The 19,102-nt window shown below is 34.0% G+C and overlaps 1 protein-coding gene and 2 long non-coding RNA genes across 3 annotated transcripts; all 3 read right to left on the bottom strand.

Annotated features, from left to right (window-relative positions):
• Window positions 1-335: 335 nt before the first annotated feature.
• Window positions 336-18,550, bottom strand: LOC109150515. Its single transcript, XR_002049159.1, has 3 exons — window positions 18,312-18,550; window positions 11,806-11,807; window positions 336-348 (listed from the first exon to the last, which is right to left on the bottom strand). It is a non-coding gene; the product is annotated as an uncharacterized LOC109150515 (long non-coding RNA).
• On the bottom strand, window positions 6,729-7,602 carry LOC109150512 (SKP1-like protein 1B). The gene is made up of 2 exons (XM_019298438.1): window positions 7,143-7,602; window positions 6,729-7,009 (listed from the first exon to the last, which is right to left on the bottom strand). Exons 1-2 carry the CDS (start codon window positions 7,419-7,421, stop codon window positions 6,851-6,853), a joined length of 438 nt encoding a protein of 145 aa, XP_019153983.1. The 5' UTR covers window positions 7,422-7,602; the 3' UTR covers window positions 6,729-6,850.
• On the bottom strand, window positions 9,796-11,678 carry LOC109150514. The gene is made up of 4 exons (XR_002049158.1): window positions 11,437-11,678; window positions 11,023-11,265; window positions 10,448-10,939; window positions 9,796-10,201 (listed from the first exon to the last, which is right to left on the bottom strand). It is a non-coding gene; the product is annotated as an uncharacterized LOC109150514 (long non-coding RNA).
• Window positions 18,551-19,102: the final 552 nt, after the last annotated feature.

The following is a 19,102-nucleotide window of genomic DNA, read 5'->3' as shown; positions in this document are numbered from 1 at the left end:
CTATAATATTCAATGCACTCACCATATAAAATATGAAATGGTGATTTCTAAAATACTTGTCACAATATATATTTTACGTTTCAAATGCTCTCAAAACATAATAATCAAATGGATGCAAAGATATAGACAAACCATCTTCTACATTATGCCATTATGATAGTTTTAAAGGAATATGGTCAATGCCCAATAATATATGACTAGTTGTGCTCAAAATAATCATTTGCATATGATAATCTATTATCATATAAATATGCATGTGTCATATTAAAATATGAGGAGACAAACCTCATCGGAGTATGGTTAAAGCTCTGATATGAACTCAATAATTATTTCTGTTGTACTCCATTGCTTAAAAGTTACACATAAGTCGAGGCAGTGTGTTTCACTAGTGTTCTGTATGATGATGCATGTTATCTTCCACTGCTAATCTCTGTTGTTGCTACACCATCATGTCGCCAAAAAATTATTATAATTTGTTCCATGATTCGAGTAGTTGACTGTTGCTAAAATAACGTTTTTAACTACTGTTGAAAAATAGTCTCAACGTCAACGCGCGATCTGGAAGCCTTTTAAGAAGCACCGACACTACGGGTGTATGGTTGAAAGGAAATCTGTGCCGTGTTATAATAATACTACCTTAAAAGCGTTATTTGCCCGGTAACGGTGCAGTTAGAACTCTGTCACGCTTTCGACAGGCTACACAGACCTACTATGGATAACTTGCACTAGCAACCACGTAGGCGAACTGACTATATATATGCTCAGACTAGAGGGTATGTACGAAGTGAAAAAAGCCAAAAAAGGAAACTTCCTTTTTGAGTGCATTATGAATAGTTATTAATTAAATTTGCTTACTATGATGCTGATTGGGCAGGAAACATTGACGACAGAAAAAGTACATCTGGTCAATACTTTTTTGTTGGAAAGAATTTAGTGTTATGGCTACGTAAAAAACAGAATTCAATTTCTCCATGCATTCATTGTTGGTACCGTTGGTAGGAAAACAAATAATAATCAAATAAGATTGACTATTATTTTCTGGAAAGAAGGGAAGAAAAGATGAAGAAAAGTGGCTAGTGTTTGGTGTTGGGTTTTTGCAAGAGTCGAGTGAGCACTCTTTCCTTAAAACCTTATTTGCCACCTCCCGTAGATGCTAGGAGCGTTGTGGCCTAGGCTTCCCAGGATAAAACTTGCTATGATCCAATGTTTGAGCATTCAAACAAAGGATCCGGCGAGCAAGACAATGGCTATGAACACAGTATAGCTAAAGAAAGAGTAGAAGCAGAGATTTTTGAAGCTGGAAAAGTATACTTTCGTGCTGTGTAAAGCTGTGTGTAAAACTCTACTGCCTCTACCCTCTCTTATATAGGGTTGAAGGAGCCAATAGCCTTTATTATGGCAATTAAAAATGACATTAAAGCTGCCTTCCAACAGCTATAACAGCAGGCCACTACCTGGGAATTGAATTCAGAATTCAAAATTGGAATTAATAGACAATTAATTCCGTAACAGATGAATTCAATCCCCTCAACAGTCAGAACTTTCGGGTTCCTGACCGTTAGTGTACAGGGTTCGGTCTCAACTTTCGACCTCATCCAGTTTCGGCCCTTGCACCTTTCGTGGACTCTGTTGCACGAGAGTTGTGCTCTCGGCGCACCACAACCTCTCGTGCTCTCTTGTAGCACGAGAGTAGGTGTGCTCTCGGTTCGGTTCTGGCCGAACCCGAACCAAGTGGCTATACCAGTTGGAAAATGATACCGAAGTTTGGCATAACTTAGGCCAGCCAATTCCGGACGACATTCCCAGGTGCCGGCGCACACGAGCTCGGGCTTGAATCAAGCCTTTTTCAATCTCTGCTAGTTGGAATTTGATTTGCACCCCCCCCCCCCCCCCGCGCGAGAGAGCCTCTATGCTATACAATTCTACAAGCTTCAAAAGAGCTCTTGTATATAAGGGGGAAAAATCTTCATTCCAAAGCAATGTGGGACAAAAGCACACTTTTTCCCTTCATTTTCCAACTCAAATGGGTCTACTTTGAGAATCAATATCTCATTCACCCATTATCCGTTTTGAGCGTACAATATATCGATCTCTTCGTCTCACTACGAAGAATCCGAATCCACTTTAACCCGACCCAAATCGGAAGTGGACCCCACTGATAATTGTACCACAAAATAGCCACTTAACATGCCATTTTAAGCTATTTTTTTTCCAACAATCCCCCACATGAATGAAAAATTGATTTTCGGGGTATTTTGAAATCGGAAACAACTGTGTTCAAACGGTCGATCCCTGCATAGGATAGGTAGGGAGTCACTATACCCTTTGAACCTTCCCTCGTAAAGACATGTTTACTCTACTGGCTGTATGGTAGAACGCGATGTCTTTGAACCGACTGCCGTTTGTGTAGACGATGACATATCTCACACAGGAATCTCCCAACCATGCTCTTGCTCTCATGAGTGTGCCCGTTTTGGTCGTGGGTCACCGTTCCTGGTTCTGCGAGAGTTTCTAAAGAATTGTGCCCAACAATTCTCCTTTGAAGCGACCCTCACTTCTCTCTAACATAGGTGATTCTTTCTCGAGTATCCCGCATACTCAAGAATCATTAAAGCATTAATATGGTAGCCTCTTGCGGGAGTCACTGTTTTAACGAGGAGTGGTAGGGAGTCCGAGACCCCCACAGTGACGCGCTCCGTTCCATAATTTAGTTGTCCCATTGAACCTAGGTGCCAGCTAGGTTGGGTATCCACTATAGAACTTTTTAGTCCAAGGGCAGTAGACCCATTCCTCGTGTCAACTTCTCCACAACTTCAGCGGATCCGCTATATTGTCTTTTGACTTTACGTAGTCAATCGAGACAACACCAGTTGTGAGCAGTTGTCTAATGGTATTATGTCTACGACGCACAACGCACATGTCTAGACTTACCATTATACATATGACTCTGTACTCTCCCAATTGTGGCTTGACTATCGCAATGCACACATATTGGAGGTACCGGTCTTTCCCAATTAGGAATATCCTCTATAAAATGGCGTAGCCATTCAGCCTCTTCACAACCTTTGTCCAAGGCTATCAGCTCAGATTCCATCGTGGATCTAGCTATCACAGTTTGCTTAGAGGATTTCCATGCAACGGAGATTCCATCGTGGATCTAGCTATCACAGTTTGCTTAGAGGATTTCCATGCAACGGAGCTCGGGCTTGAATCAAGCCTTTTTCAATCTCTGCTAGTTGGAATTTGATTTGCACCACCCCCCCCCCCCCCCCCCCCCGCGCGCGAGAGAGCCTCTATGCTATACAATTCTACAAGCTTCAAAAGAGCTCTTGTATATAAGGGGGAAAAATCTTCATTCCAAAGCAATGTGGGACAAAAGCACACTTTTTCCCTTCATTTTCCAACTCAAATGGGTCTACTTTGAGAATCAATATCTCATTCACCCATTATCCGTTTTGAGCGTACAATATATCGATCTCTTCGTCTCACTACGAAGAATCCGAATCCACTTTAACCCGACCCAAATCGGAAGTGGACCCCACTGATAATTGTACCACAAAATAGCCACTTAACATGCCATTTTATGCCATTTTAAGCTATTTTTTTCCAACATTCATATAAAAATATAAAACCTTAGACCTTGACTTTGTTTCCTCATTCCACATTCACACTAATTGTGTAGATAACAACCATGAGCACCCATGAAATTAGGACAAGGAAAAACTCCTTCAAACTTTGAATGTATTTTCCCAACAATATATATATATATATATATATATCATATAAAATATGTAAATCCATAACCCTACCAACTGAACCCATTTCTGCGAAGCTTCTTACTAAAAGAACTCATATCAGTGATAATCCATATTTCCATTTTCTTATTCTTTCACCATGGTTGTTTATCTTACACTGTCTTCATCGATATCGTCATTCATCTAGTCTAGAGAATTAAAAAAAAAAAAAATACCTCTAAATATTTTCATGTTAAGCTTTTATTTGTATCATCAAATCTAATATATACCACAAACCGGTCGAAGACTTCGTCTGCGAAAATTCTTGTTTTTTTTTTTTTTTTTTTTTTTTAAGTTTTAATTAATTATATTATTTAAAAATTGTTGGAAAAAATTAACTTAAAATGGCATAAAATGGCATATTAAGTGGCTATTTTGTGGTACAATTATCAGTGGGGTCCACTTCCGATTTGGGTCGGGTCAAAGTGGATTCGGATTCTTCGTAATAAGACGAAGAGATTGATATATTGTACGCTCAAAACGGATAATGGGTGAATGAGATATTGATTCTCAAAGTAGACCCATTTAAGTTGGGAAATTAAGGGAAAATGTAGGACTTTGTCCCACATTGGTTTGGAAACAAGATTTGCCCCCCTTATATACATGAGCTCTTTTCAAGCTTGTAGAATTGTATAGCATAGAGGCTCTCTCGCGCGGGGAGAGGGGGGGGGGGGTGCAAATCAAAATCCAACTAGAGGACATCGAAAAGGCTTGATTCAAGTCCGAGCTCGCGTGCGCTAGAGGACATCGAAAAGGCTTGAATTCAAGCCTGAGCTCAGGGCATAAGTTATGCCTAACTTAGCACCTACTCTCGTGCTACAGAGGAGCAAGAGAGGTTGTGGTGCACCGAGAGCACCACAGTGCGCACGAGAGTTGTACTCTCGTGTTGCCTGGTCCGTGTGCTCTCGTGTGAACCTGAAACCCGAAAGTTCAGCCTGTTGTACAGATTAAACTCACATCTGTTACGGGACGGGATTAATACTGTTTTAATTCCAATTTTTAAATTCTGAGTTTAATCCTACTTAGTGGTGACCGTTACAGGTGTTACACAATTGGTTTTAACACCAATTTAATGGCCATGTTGAATGCTATAAAGAGAGGTAGAAGCAGTAGCATTTTACACAGTGAAGAAACAAAAAGGAATTCCAGTAGCTCTATTCTCTCAAAAACTCTGCTTCTACTCTCTTCTTTAGCCAACCAGTGTTCCAAGCTTTGCTTTGTTCAACGGGTTCCTTGTTTAGGTGCTTAAACAAGGAATCGTAGCACGTTTTATCCTGAGAAATTTAGGCTACAACGCTCCTAGCACTTGTGGGAGGTAGCAAATAAGGTTTTAAGGAAAAGAACCTTGTGTTTGAACTCGTGCTAAACCCATACCCAAACACTCAACCTTTTCCTTCCCAATTTTCTGTTTTCCCATATAATATTAACCTTTCCGTAGGATTATTATTATTTTGGGATTTTTCAACCATATTACCCAACAAAAATTTGTTTAAAACAATATTTTTAAAATTAGTGACCACCACATTTTGGGTTGAATTGTATGAATTTGTATTATTCAAAGATCCATAATTTAGTGTGCATTTGAGTGACCTATGTGACCCTTATTTCTTAAACTAATTGTGATTTGTGATGTTTGTTATTTGCATTAGGTTGAAGAAAAACTAGTATAGTACTAATATAAGTAAAGTTTGCATTACCTAGTGGCTTTTTGTATGACGTCGCCATCAACATTTACTTTTAAGTTACTTAGTTACATATAAATAATACTCCACTATATATATTCAACAATTTAAAATTAACCAGGATTTGTCGAGTGACTCAGTTATATATAATTAAACCATGCATTAGCTTCTCAAATTGGACTTCATTCAAATTTGGCTTTTCTAGAAGTCGATTTCAAATATACTAATATACTAAGCTATTAAATTAAACTTACCTCTATAGATGGTTCACTATTATTTATTTCATAAACATTTAAAAGTTAATGCTATAACCTAGTAGTTTAGGATAGTTATAAGCATATTATTGCTAATGCAATTGCAACGTTGGGTTCGAACATTGTAAATGATATATCACGTTATAGAGTTTTGGACCAACCTAGGTCAAATCCAAAATAGTAAAAGGAGAATTTTACTTTTAATTATATATATATATATATATATATATATATATATATATATATATATATATATAGATATAGATAGTATAGATTCGTTATCTCATTGAATATCTAAAATAATATTTTATTTTAAACAGATGAAGTAGATGTTGTGAAACTTAAAGGAATATGCAATGGACCATTGTGTTGAGCATATAACCATTAATATGCAATTCAACTATCAACTTAGCCTTTTAGTTGAGATGGAGCACATGCTTCAATTTGATATAACCCCCCTTCACTTATAGATATCAAATCTTTTAATAATATTTTTTTTTATAATAATAAGATACGAATAAAATGACATCTTTGTATTTCATCTCATTCAACTCACATTTCTTCCTCCAAGTTTTGGATATGACAAGTAGTTTTTGAGGGCGTTTGAGAACTTTTTACATAAATGAGATGTAAAGGAATTAAGTGATCCACGCAACATCAATTTGTCCAGTGGTTAGGATGTCTAGCTTTCACCTAAGAGAGATCAATTTTTTGTTCAACCTGTTCTTCTCGGAATAAAAGTTAGAAGTTTAATTATTGTTAATTAATATCTTTTTAATCAAGTTTATTGCACAATTAATTAGTTTTTTCAACATTTTTCTACTGTGGTTATAGAACTCTATGTTCATAATTATAGAACTACTCTATATTTATAATTATGAACAGTTTTGGAACTCTGTCCACCTCACAGTTTCTAAGCATAATTTGCAATATTTTCCATTTCAAGTTATTAGAGATCACCAAAAGGTCCAAAATAAAGGACAGAATTGAGGATAGTGTAAGCACAGTAACATCATGAAATATAGCATTCAGTGAATGAAACAAATGATTAAAACCAGGTATCCAGCATCACAAAGAATCAGTCATAAATGGAGAGAGTTATAGCATATCACTCAAAAGCTCAATGGTTCTCCCGACGGATCTGCTCAAACTCCTCGGGGGTCAAGTTATCGATGTTAAATGTCTGGCAAAGCTCAGGTAGAGTTTTACCTATCATCAACCTCGACATGGAAAGGGAAGTCAGAACCACAAGGCCATTAATACGCAGGTACTCCGCAGCCTAAAAGATCAAATAACAACCATAATCATCCATATGCAACGCAAATACAAATAATGTAATCACAACAACTTAAAACAAACTTGGGGAACATATATAAATTATTTTAAAGCTTCGATCAGAATCATAAAATTACCAGTATGAGGTGACACAGAGTGTCCATATCGACATTTATAAACTCGTCATCGAAGGCCTTGAGCTCCCTCAAACGCGAAGTCGAGGCGTGCTTCTTACAGTACTCAACCACCATTGCGAGGATCTTTCCGGTAATTTTCGGAAGCGGAATGCAGTCCTTATTGGCGCAATCGTCTTCGATCATGCGTTTTAAAGTTTCCGACTGCTGAGCCACAGTCAAGGACAGCTCGAACACCTCTCCATCGGAACTTCTCAACGTCACCTTCTTCTCCGACGACATCGTTGCGATAACACTTAGTGATTGTGGGGAATTTTGAGGGGAAAAGGACACAGGAAATTTGCGATTATGAGCGTCGAGGCTTTTTTATTTTATTAAAAAACTTACAATAAATGAAGGAGGAACATCACTCCAAATAATAAGATCAGACAAAGAACCAGGCTCCCTAGGTGGAAGGTGGGCAACCTAGTTTGCTGACCGTTTAACAAAATAGAATTGCAATAGACGACTTTTATATTGAGCGTGGAGAGTTTTAAGACATGAATATGTGGCTCAAAATACATGAAGACCATCTCACCATGTTGCATTGGCGTCTTCCACTCAATCACGCACGTACCTCAGTTGCCTCCCAGGTAGCATGCATGTCCATACATGTTCTCATATTCATGCCGCATTTCTCTCTTCTTCCTGTGTATAAATAGATTACGCTTTTTGGCTTTGTAAATCATTCCTCATCATTAATCATTTTAATTCATTCAATTCTTTTGTCTTCTTTCTTCACGGAGACATATATATATATATATATATATATAGGGAGGGATTCAAGTAGGAACCATTGTTAGGTAAGAACATAAGAACTAATCTTAACCTTATAATCCCATATAATCAATGGTTTAGATTAACTAATCATTAATAAGGAGCCCATTAATGAAAGTAATTACTAGGGATACTAGGGTAATTTCCAGCACCCTTGGATTAATAACTAATATTATAATTAAATTCAGTCCAAGAATATAGGAGACTAGATTATGAAGGATTCTAATTCTTCTCCACATCCGCGAACGACAACTCTGGTCCAATAGCCTGTTCGACGAGCGCCTGTGATTTACAACCGATCATGTGCATCCAAAGCGGTGAATGAAGTTTTCTTCTCCGGACAGAACGATGGCAAGAGAATACGATGAACGTAAGTGAAATATACCCTATGAATTCGTAACCATGGTTTGTGTTTGTAATTTTAATTTGATGGGAATGGTAATGGAGTGTTTAAGCATGCACTGAGGCATGAAATTGAATCCCATAGAACTATGGGAAATGCATGCGGAACTTGTACTGTTCAGGCCCCCCCGAACTGGGTTCGCCATCCACCATGGCACACCCTATGCTGCTAATGTGCACACACAAATCTAGCAGTTGTGGCTGTGTGCACCCAAATTGACGAGGTAGTGCACATTGGCCATAATGGGCGTATGTGCACCTGTGGGACGGAGTAGTGCACATTGGCTATAATGGGCGTATGTGCACCTGTGGGACGGAGTAGTGCACATTGGCTATAATGGGCGAATGTGCACCTGTGTGGTGCTAAATGTGCACATCGGCTATAATGGGTGAATGTGCACTTGTGTTGTGCTAAATGTGCACATTGGTTATAAACTTGATGCCACAGTACTTACCTACTTACTGGACTAATGAATTTGCAATCCTCAACAGGTGAAAACGACACACCAATGGGGTCAACCGGCTGTTTGATGAATATTTCTCCCGGATCAATTTGTGTACGAATAATGTTTGTAAAATAGTTTTAATATAGACACATATGTGTCAGCATGAAATCATTAGACCCAATATGTTCTAGAAGTTGCTTTTGAAAAAAAAGAGATTGTACTAAGTTGTGTGCACCTGTAACAAACAGGGTGTGCCTCGCTTGTTGATTTGACTATATATCAAAAAACAAGGTCGTATGTGCACCTGCGCTACGATGAAAGTGTGAACAAAGCCAAGGTGCACCTATACAAAACAAAGTGCGCCACACCTCTCCTGCGGCTTTCTCCCCCCGCGCCCTACACCCCCATGAACTTATCCCTGAGTAATGACGTTGCTAGAGGATTATTCATACACGAATCCAATAATCAGGATTGAGATAGAACCTGGAGTAAACTATCGATTGAAAGCCAAATAACAAAAGAGCACCCGAGACCAGCAGTGTGCCATACAGAACTTTTTTCACTACATTTTTATCCTCAATCTCTATTACTCAAATTGTGTACGAATAAGCGTGTACCGAATTGGTTAAATATACTCATACACGTGTCGGCATGAATTGATTAAAACCAAACTGTCTTAGAAGTTGCTTTGGAAAAAACGAGATTGTACTGGACAGTGTGCACATGTAACAAATAGAGTGTGCCACACCCAGTGATCCTGTGTGCACCTGCGCTGCGATGGAAGTTCCAACAAGAACATGGTGTACCTATGTGAGCACAGAGTTAACATCGTGGGTGCACGAGCACAGTGTGAGCACATAGATATTGGAAGCTGTGCACCTGTTTAAATATACAACATCTTAACTACCATACATTGCGAATTCTAACACCCTTTTATTCAGTAAAAATGTCCCAAAAGAATCAACAAATAAGCTCCTTAATACCATAATCTAAATAGTAAATACAAATCTAAAACCAAACAAAGAAAGCTTAATAGCTAATGAACTAGCTCCACCCGAATAATCGTATCTATGTTTGACCCCAAGCATCACGGTATTCAACTACATTTCGAATGTTTTCGGAATGGTGTATATTTAACTCAACCGACAAAATTTGGCGCATGAAACTTGCCCTCAACAAATCGAGGCCCCTACTATCACCCTTGCGCAGACCACAATCCCAAACATGTACCGATTGCCCCAAGAAGGATTCCATGTGCCGCATAGCAAAGACCCCGCAATCCACTTTGTTAAGCGTATCCCGCCAACGTATCTGCATTCTCCTAGGGGTAATCCTCTGTACAACTAACCCATACCGTATATCAACCACATCATCAAGGAACACGGACAAGAAATCTTTCTGTCAAAGCGCGCAAACCGTTAGCAAAACATGGTTTAAAAATGCACCAAGAGTAAACCATGCAGGATGACACAAGTGGTGGGACATTAAACGCATTAAAAACCAGTGTGAGCATATACGAGTATATGTGTGTGCCAAACCGTGAAAACCAACACAATACTAGAATGTTATGCGCGTAGATAGCGTGCACTCAAATGTATATGTGTGTGCCGAATGACAAAACTGTGTGGGTATTCGAACACATACCAGCACCTCAGGTGTAGCACCATACTTGTCCCCATTAGTCATAGGCACAGATGAATTGTCAATTATGTCAATCCGCTTACGAACAATGTCAACACTAATAACATGATAGTGTTCACTCTGGAGAATGGGGAAAAAAAAAACTGCACAAGAGAAAAGTAATTAAATTACGTCCACTATAACCAGAAACAACCCAAAACTTTACAGACATACACAGTAATGTAGCATAGAAACTTGTGAGGAAAAAAAACCTACAAAGTAAAGCATATTAACTTAGCATGTTTAACGTAGTGAGTTCAAATAAACATGACAAGAAACTTGTTTAAAAAAATAATAAAAACAAACGAACAAATAAAGAGCTTGAAGAAAGCATTCTGAATTGAACTTGAACCCCTTGGTTAGCTTTAGCTTCAAGTAAGGCATTTAGTCTGGAGGAACTGTGGTTGTGAAATGGACGTACAGTTCTGGGCAAAGCCACCATCCAGTAATATATATCTGCACATACAACTTGCAATGAATTCTATATCACATATAACAGATAGATGAACACATTTGATGTGCCTAGTTAAGAGCTGAACCTCAGACTTTGCACTCTCAATTGATAAAGCAATTGCTTCAAATGATTCCTTTCCATCTATAAACCATTGGATGCAACTACCATCCTCAGTCAACCCACGTTGTGGAGAAAAAGAACCAAATCGCTGAGGGCTACACCAACCATCTTTGGGCTTTAGACCAGCTTCATTAATAATGGAAACCCAGTTCTTTACTTCAGATGAACTTGTTGTTTTAAATTTTATGCTTCGATTCCCACAAGTAACCTGATGGCCATTCCAAGTGTTACAAAACATGAAAATTGGAGGAAAGTGGGTAGTTTAGCTGAAATTTTGGTCCTAAGTTCATGCGTGGATCCCCCACAAGTAAACCATTGGCCATTATATTCCTAATATTACAAAACATGAAAAAAAAATCAATTAAAGGAGAAAACAAACCTGGTGCAGCAGCCGACGTTGTCTCCGGCCATGAGCGCTTAGAGTTCCGACCAACGCTTCCGGCCATCTCAAACGGGAACTCAATCGACGAGGACGAAGCTGCTAAGGAGTCCTGACTACAGACCTACCGTTCTACGCTGCGCAACTCCAACCAAACAAAGAGAGCGAAAGATCTGCGATTAAATCTCACTCCACGCGCTAACCCACTTGCACTGACCAAAATGCCCCTAAACGCACAAATAAAGTCCTATTCTACGTAAAAACTAAAATTAAAAAATAATTAAAACTGACGGAAAAATTAAAAAAATATTTAAAGTTTTAAGGGTAAAGTAGGAAATTCACATTTTATTCACTTTTTTATATTGAAACCACTTTTGCAACATTATTTTCAATTTCATAGCATTCTATTTCAAAAGCAAAACAATAATCTTTGTATATATGTCTTGTTAGTAACCTGAGTCTCATAAGGAACCTATGACTCAATACAAACAAGATAACACTTGATCATTGTCTTCAAGCATGTAAAACACACCATCCTAAAAGTTTCTGATTTCCCTTAACATAAAGGTAATCAAACCATAACTTTTGAAATACAAGAAGATATCAAATTTCTCATATTATTTTTATGACAAATTCACCAAGGGAGTAACTTGAGATTTTTAGTACGTAAAATTCTTTCGTAAGCTCTGCAGTAACTTAATCAAGAATCATATATCCTGACAATATATGAAAATTATATTATATATATAACACATCCTCTGTCTTCTTAAAAACCAGAGTAATGAATGGGGAACCTAAGACTCTGAAAATTCTAAAAACTTTTATAACTTCTAAAAACAATTATTGACTAAACTACTGCATATGAAAAAATTTTACATTCTAAAAATCTCAAGTTATTCTGTTGGTGAATTTTTCATAAAAGCAACCTGAGAAATTTGACATCATTTGATGAAGTAAGCAGCCGCCACACTATTAGTCCATCATCTTGCTGATGGTTCAGTAAGCCCAAGGGGCTTTCTTGTCAATTCATATTCTAGTTAGTTATAACTTCCTTCTTTCGTCTATCTTGTATATAAGGCCAATTGTTCTTATTTTCCGGCTAAGCTTTCATACACTGTAACACAAGTTCAGAACTCTCTCTGTTTTCAGTTGAATCATTTCCCACTGTTTCCATAGCATGTGTTGATTACTTTGTCATGGTATCAAAGCGTTACCGGTAACAATGGAAGATCAAAACGGTGACGGAAATCCATCTGGACAAGCAGGAAGTTCTTCAAACCAAAATCAGAACTCAATGAACACCAATCCAGTCCAGCGTGCTGATAAAGTCAACGATCCTATGTACCTGCACATTACAGAGAATCCGAACCTGATTCTCGTCTCACCACGCTATCCGAGATCAACTATGCATCATGGAGCCGTTCAATGAAGATAGCGCGTGAAGTCAAGAATAAATTAGGTTTCGATGATGGAACCATCCTAAATCCTGGAGAATCTAACCCTAACTATGCGATTTGGAGGAGATGTAACAATATTGTGTGTTCGTGGATCTTCAAATTACTCAACTCCACAATCGCAGAAGGTGTGTTATACATGAAATCATTTTGGAAGCTAAAGAGAGTACTTTTATAATTTTGAAAATCATTTAGGATGCTAAAGAGAGTAGTTTGATAATTAGTCTGATAATTTTGAAAATCATATAGAAATCTAAAGAGAATAATTTGAAATTTTTGAAAATCATTTTGGAAGCTAAAGGGAGTGCTTTGATAATTTTGAAAATCATTTTTGAAGTTTAAGAGAGTACTTTGATAATTTTGAAAATAATTTTGGAAGCTAAAGAAAATAGTTGATGATTTTGAAAATCATTTTGGAAGCAAATTGTGTAGTTTGATAATTTTGAAAATCATTTTGGAAGCTACAGATAGTACTTTGATAATTTTAAAAATCATATAGAAAGCTAAAGAGCGTAATTTGAAATTTTTGAAAATCGTTTTGGAAGCTAAAGGGAGTACTTTGATAATTTTGAAAATTATTTTAGGAGCTAGGAGGGAGTATTTTGAAATTTTCAAATATCATTTTGGAAGATAAAGAGAGTAATTTTAAAATTTTGAACATCATTATAGAAGCTATGGAGAGTACTTTAATAATTTTGAAAATCATTTTAGGAAGCTAAAGAGAGTAATTTGATATTTTTGAAAATCATTTTGAGAGCAAAAGGGAGTATTTAGAAATTTTTGAAAATCATTTTGAGAGCTAAAGAGAGTACTTTGATAATTTTTAAAATCATTGAGGAAGTTAAAAAGAATATTTTGAAATTTTTGAAAATCAATTTGGAAGCTTAAGAGAGTAATTTGGTTTGATAATTTTGAAAATCATTTTGAAAGTTTAAGAGAATAATTTGATAATTTTGAAAATCATTTTGGAAACAAAGAGAGTAGTTTGATAATTTTAGAAAATCATTTTGAAAGTTTAAGAGAATAGTTTGATACTTTTGAAAATCATTTTGGATGTAAAGAGAGTAGTTTGATAATTTTGAAAATCATTTTGGAAGTTAAAAAGAGAACTTTTATAATTTTGAAATTCATTTAGGAAAGCTAAAGAGAGCAGTTTCATAATTTTGAAAAACATTTTGGAAGTTAAAGAGAGTAGTTTGATAATTTTGAAAATCATTTTGGAAACTAAAGAGAGTACTTTTAAAAATTTTTGAAAATCATTTTTGAAGTTTAAGTGAGTATTTTGATAATTTTGAAAATCATTTTGGAAGCTAAAGAGAGTAGTTTGATAATTTTGAAAATCATTGTGGATGCTAAAGAGAATAGTTGATAATTTTGAAAATCCTTTTGGAATCAAAAGAGAATACTTTGATAATTTTGAAAATCATTTAGGATGCTAAAGAGAGTAGTTTGATAATTTTGAAAATCATATAGAAAACTAAAGAGAATAATTTGAAATTTTTGAAAATCATTTTAGGAGCTAAAAGGAAGTATTTTGAAATTTATTCAAACATCATTTTGGAAACTAAAGAGAGTACTTTTAAAATTTTGAAAATCAATATAGAAGCAAAAGAGAGTACTTTGATAATTTTGAAAATCATTTTGAAAAACTAAAAAGAGCAGTTTGATAATTTTGAAAATCATTTTTGAAACTAATTAAAGAGAGTAGTTTGATAATTTTGAAATTCATTTTGGAAGCAAAAGAGAGTAGTTTGATAATGTTGAAAATCATTTTGGAAACTTAAGAGAGTAGATTGATAAATTTGAAAATCATTTTAGAAGCTAAAGAGAGTAGTTTATAGTTTTGAAAATAATTTTGGTAGCTAAAGGGAGTAGTTTTATAATTTTGAAAATCATTTTGGAAATCAAAAGAGAGCATTTTGATAATTTTGAAAATCATTTTTGAAGTTTTGATAGTTTTGAAAATCATTTTGGAAAGCAAAAAAGAGTACTCTGATAATTTTGAAAATTATTTTTGAGGCTAAAGAGAGTATTTTGATAATCATTTTGGAAGCTTAAGAAAATAGTTTGATAATTTTAAAAATCATTTTGCAAGCTAAAGAGATTATAGTTTGATAATTTTGAAAATCATTTTGGAAGCTAAAGAGAGTAGTTAGATCATTTTGAATATCATGTTGGAAGCTTAAGAGAGTAGTTTCATAATTTTGAAAATCATTTTGGAAGCTAAAGAGAATAATTTGAAATTTTTGAAAATCATTTTGGAAGCTAAAGAGAGTACTTTGATCATTTTGAAAACATTTTAGGAGCTAAAAGAGAGTATTTTGAAATTTTTAAAAATCATTTTGGAACCTAAGAGGGTAGTTTGATAATTTTGAAAAACATTTTTGAAGCTAAAGAGAGTAGTTTGATAATTTTGAAAATCATTTTGGAAGCTAAAAAGAGTAGTTTGATAATTTTGAAAATCATTTTGGAAGCTAAAGAGAGTAGTTTGATAATTTTAAAAATCATTTTGGAAAGATAAAGAGATTACTTTGATAATTTTAAAAATCATTTTGAAATGCTAAAGAGAGTAGTTTAATTTGATAATTTTGATAATCATGTTGGAAGCTTAAGAGAGTAGTTTGAAATTTTTGAATTGATAAATTCGAAAATCATTTAGGAGGCGAAAGAAAGTACTTTGAAAGTTTTGAATTGATAATTTTAAAAATTTTTGGAAACTTTAGAGAGTAGTTTGGTAATTTTGAAAATCATTTTGTAAGCTAAAGAGAGTAATTTTAAATTTTTGAAAATTATTTTATAAGCTAAAGGGAGTACTTTGATGATTTTGAAAACATTTTAGGAGCTAAAAGAGAGTATTTTGAAATTTTTAAAAGTCATTTTGGAACCTAAATTGATAATTTTGAAACTCATTTTTTAAGCTAAAGAGAGTAGTTTGATAATTTTGAAAATCATTTTGGAAAGTTAAAGAAATTACTTTGATAATTTTGAAAATCATTTTGGAAAGCTAAAGAGAGTAGTTTGATAATTTTTGAATTGATAATTTTGAAAATCATTTAGGATGGCAAAGAATGAACTTTGAAATTTTTGAATTGATAATTTTGAAAATCATTTTGGAAGCTTAAGAGAGTAGTTTGATAATTTTGAAAATCATTTTGGAAGCTAAAGAGAGTAATTTGAAGTTTTTGAAATTCATTTTGGAAGCTAAAGGGAGTAATTTGATCATTTTGAAAACATTTTAGGAGCTAAAAGAGAGTATTTTAAAAATTTTAAAATCATTTTGGAACTTAAAGAGGGTAGTTTTATAATTTTAAAAATCATTTTGAAAGCTAAAGAGAGAAGTTTGATAATTTTGAAAAATCATTTTGGAAGCTAAAGAGAGTAGTTTGATAATTTTAAAAATCATTTTGGAAAGCTAAAGAGAGTACTTTGATAATTTTGAAATCATTTTGGATACTAAAGAGAGTACTTTTATAATTTTGAAAATCATTTTGGAAAGCTAAAGAGAGTAGTTTGATAATTTTGAAAATCATGTTGGAAGCTTAAGAGAGTAGTTTGAAATTTTTGAATTGATAATTTTGAAAATCATTTTGGAGGCTAAAGAAGGTAATTTGAAATTTTTGAATTGATAATTTTGAAAATCATTTTGGAAGCTTAAGAGTTGATAATTTTGAAAATTATTTTGGAAGCTAAAGAGAGTAATTTGAAGTTTTTGAATTCATTTTGGAAGCTAAAGGGAGTAATTTGATCATTTTGAAAACATTTTAGGAGCTAAAGGGAGTAATTTGAAATTTTTAAAAATTATTTTTGAACCTAAAGAGGGTAGCTTGATAATTTTGAAAATCATTTTGAAAGCTAAAGAGAGTAATTGATAATTTTGAAAAATCATTTTTGAAGCTAAAGAGAGTAGTTTGATAATTTTAAAAATCATTTTGGAAAGCTAAAGAGAGTACTTTGATAATTTTGAAATCGTTTTGGAAGCTAAAGAGAGTACTTTTATAATTTTGAAAATCATTTTGGAAAGCTAAAGAGAGTACTTTTATAATTTTGAAAATCATGTTGGAAGCTTAAGAGAGTAGTTTGAAATTTCTGAATTGATAATTTTGAAAATCATTTTGGAGGCTAAAGAAAGTACTTTGAAATTTTTGAATTGATAATTTTGAAAATCATTTTGGAAGCTAAAGAGAGTAATTTGAAGTTTTTGAAATTCATTTTGGAAGCTAAAGGGAGTAATTTGATCATTTTGAAAACATTTTAGGAGCTAAAAGAGAGTATTTTGAAATTTTTAAAAATCATTTTGGAACCTAAAGAGGGTAGTTTGATCATTTTGAAAGCTAAAGAGAGTAGTTTGATATTTTGAAAAATCATTTTGGAAGCTAAAGAGAGTAGTTTGATAATTTTAAAAATCATTTTGGAAAGCTAAAGAGAGTACTTTGATAATTTTGAAATCATGTTGGAAGCTTAAGAGAGTAATTTGAAATTTTTGAATTGATAATTTTGAAAATCATTTTGGAGGCTAAAGAAGGTACTTTGAAATTTTTGAATTGATAATTTTGAAAATCATTTTGGAAGCTTTAGAGAGTAGTTTGATAATTTTAAAAATCATTTTGGAAGCTAAAGAGAGTAATTTGAAATTTTTAAAATTCATTTTGGAAGCTAAAGGGAGTAGTATCATTTTGAAAACATTTTAGGAGCTAAAAGAGAGTACTTTGAAATTTTTAAAAATCATTTTGGAACCTAAAGAGGGTAGTTTGATAATTTTGAAAATCATTTTAAAAGCTAAAGAGAGTAGTTTGATAATTTTGAAAAATTATTTTGGAAGCTAAAGAGAGTAGTTTGATAATTTTAAAAATTATTTTGGAAAGTTAAAGAGAGTACTTTGATAATTTTGAAATCATTTTGAAAGCTAAAGAGAGTACTTTGATAATTTTGAAAATCATTTTGGATGCTAAAAAGAGTACTTTTAAATTTTTGAAAATCATTTTTAAAGCTTAAGAGAAGTACTTTGATAATTACCAAAATTATTTTGGAAGCTAAAGAGAGTAGTTTGATAATTTTGAAAATCATTTTGGATGCTAAAGAGTGTAGTTAGATAATTTTGAAAATCATTTTGGAATGCTAAAAAGAGTACTTTGATAATTTTGAAAATCATTTTTGAAACTAAAGAGAGTAGTTTGAAAATCATTTTGAAAGCTAAAGAGAGTATTTTGATAATTTTGAAAATCATTTTGAAAGCTAAAGAAGGTATTTTGATAATTTTGAATATCATTTTAGAAAGTTAAAAGAGAGTACTTTTAAAAACAGGCAATGGTAATTAGTTGAGCAATCAAACTTAGAATCTAGCGCTATACAGTAAACACATCTAACATTTAGAGAAGCTCAAATTCATTAATTAAAGAGTATAAATGACAGAAGGTGATTTACCTCAGCTTCCTTGTAGCCAAACTTGTAAATGTTTTCTGCACACTCCACAACTGCCAACTCATTGCTCACATCTCCAGCATCAATATCTTCAATCTTCTCCTTTGGTTATTTAATGTTCAATCCACAAGCAGCCTATGCAAAAACAATAAAAGTCCAAAGAAAACTCCAATTATTCAATCAACAGAAACAAAAGACTTCCATTCATTAACAGAGATGAGATGAACAGAGAATGAATCTCAATCAACCTTTGCTTCGAGCAGTTAGAGTTGCAGTAAGCAGAGGGGTTCAAATTGAATATTCATATAGCTTGATCATGGTTATATTTTCATCTCACAATATTGAATATTCTATATTTGGAGTTGGAGGTTAAAATTGGTTAACATGAATTTACACAGCCAAAATCAACAGCACAATAAGTAAAAGTAAAGCTTTAAAAAACATGATTATTGACTTTTTAACCAAAGAATATTTCTGTTCTGATCTATAAATTACTCCAAATCAAATAAATTTACAGACTAATTGGCTTTTAACACTCCTTGTTTCATACATCAAATCAGAAAAATTGAAAGAAACGCATTCCATTAGGTAACAAACACCCAAATAAAAAAGGCTTTTTAACACAGAATGTTTCTCATCTATAAGGATAGGAGTCTCATCGTATGAATTTTATCTTAATGACTCCAAATCAAATAAATTTACATAAAAGTTGACTTCTAACAATCTTAGTTTTCATACATCAACTCAGAAACACATTACTAACTCATGAAAAGAAAGATTGAAAAAAACCCAAT

This window comes from Ipomoea nil, unplaced genomic scaffold, assembly GCF_001879475.1.
Source record: "Ipomoea nil cultivar Tokyo-kokei standard unplaced genomic scaffold, Asagao_1.1 scaffold2279, whole genome shotgun sequence".
In the NCBI taxonomy this organism is placed as follows: domain Eukaryota; kingdom Viridiplantae; phylum Streptophyta; class Magnoliopsida; order Solanales; family Convolvulaceae; genus Ipomoea; species Ipomoea nil.
The sequence above is the reverse complement of the archived record's forward strand: the minus strand, read 5'-3'. Positions and strand labels throughout refer to the sequence as shown.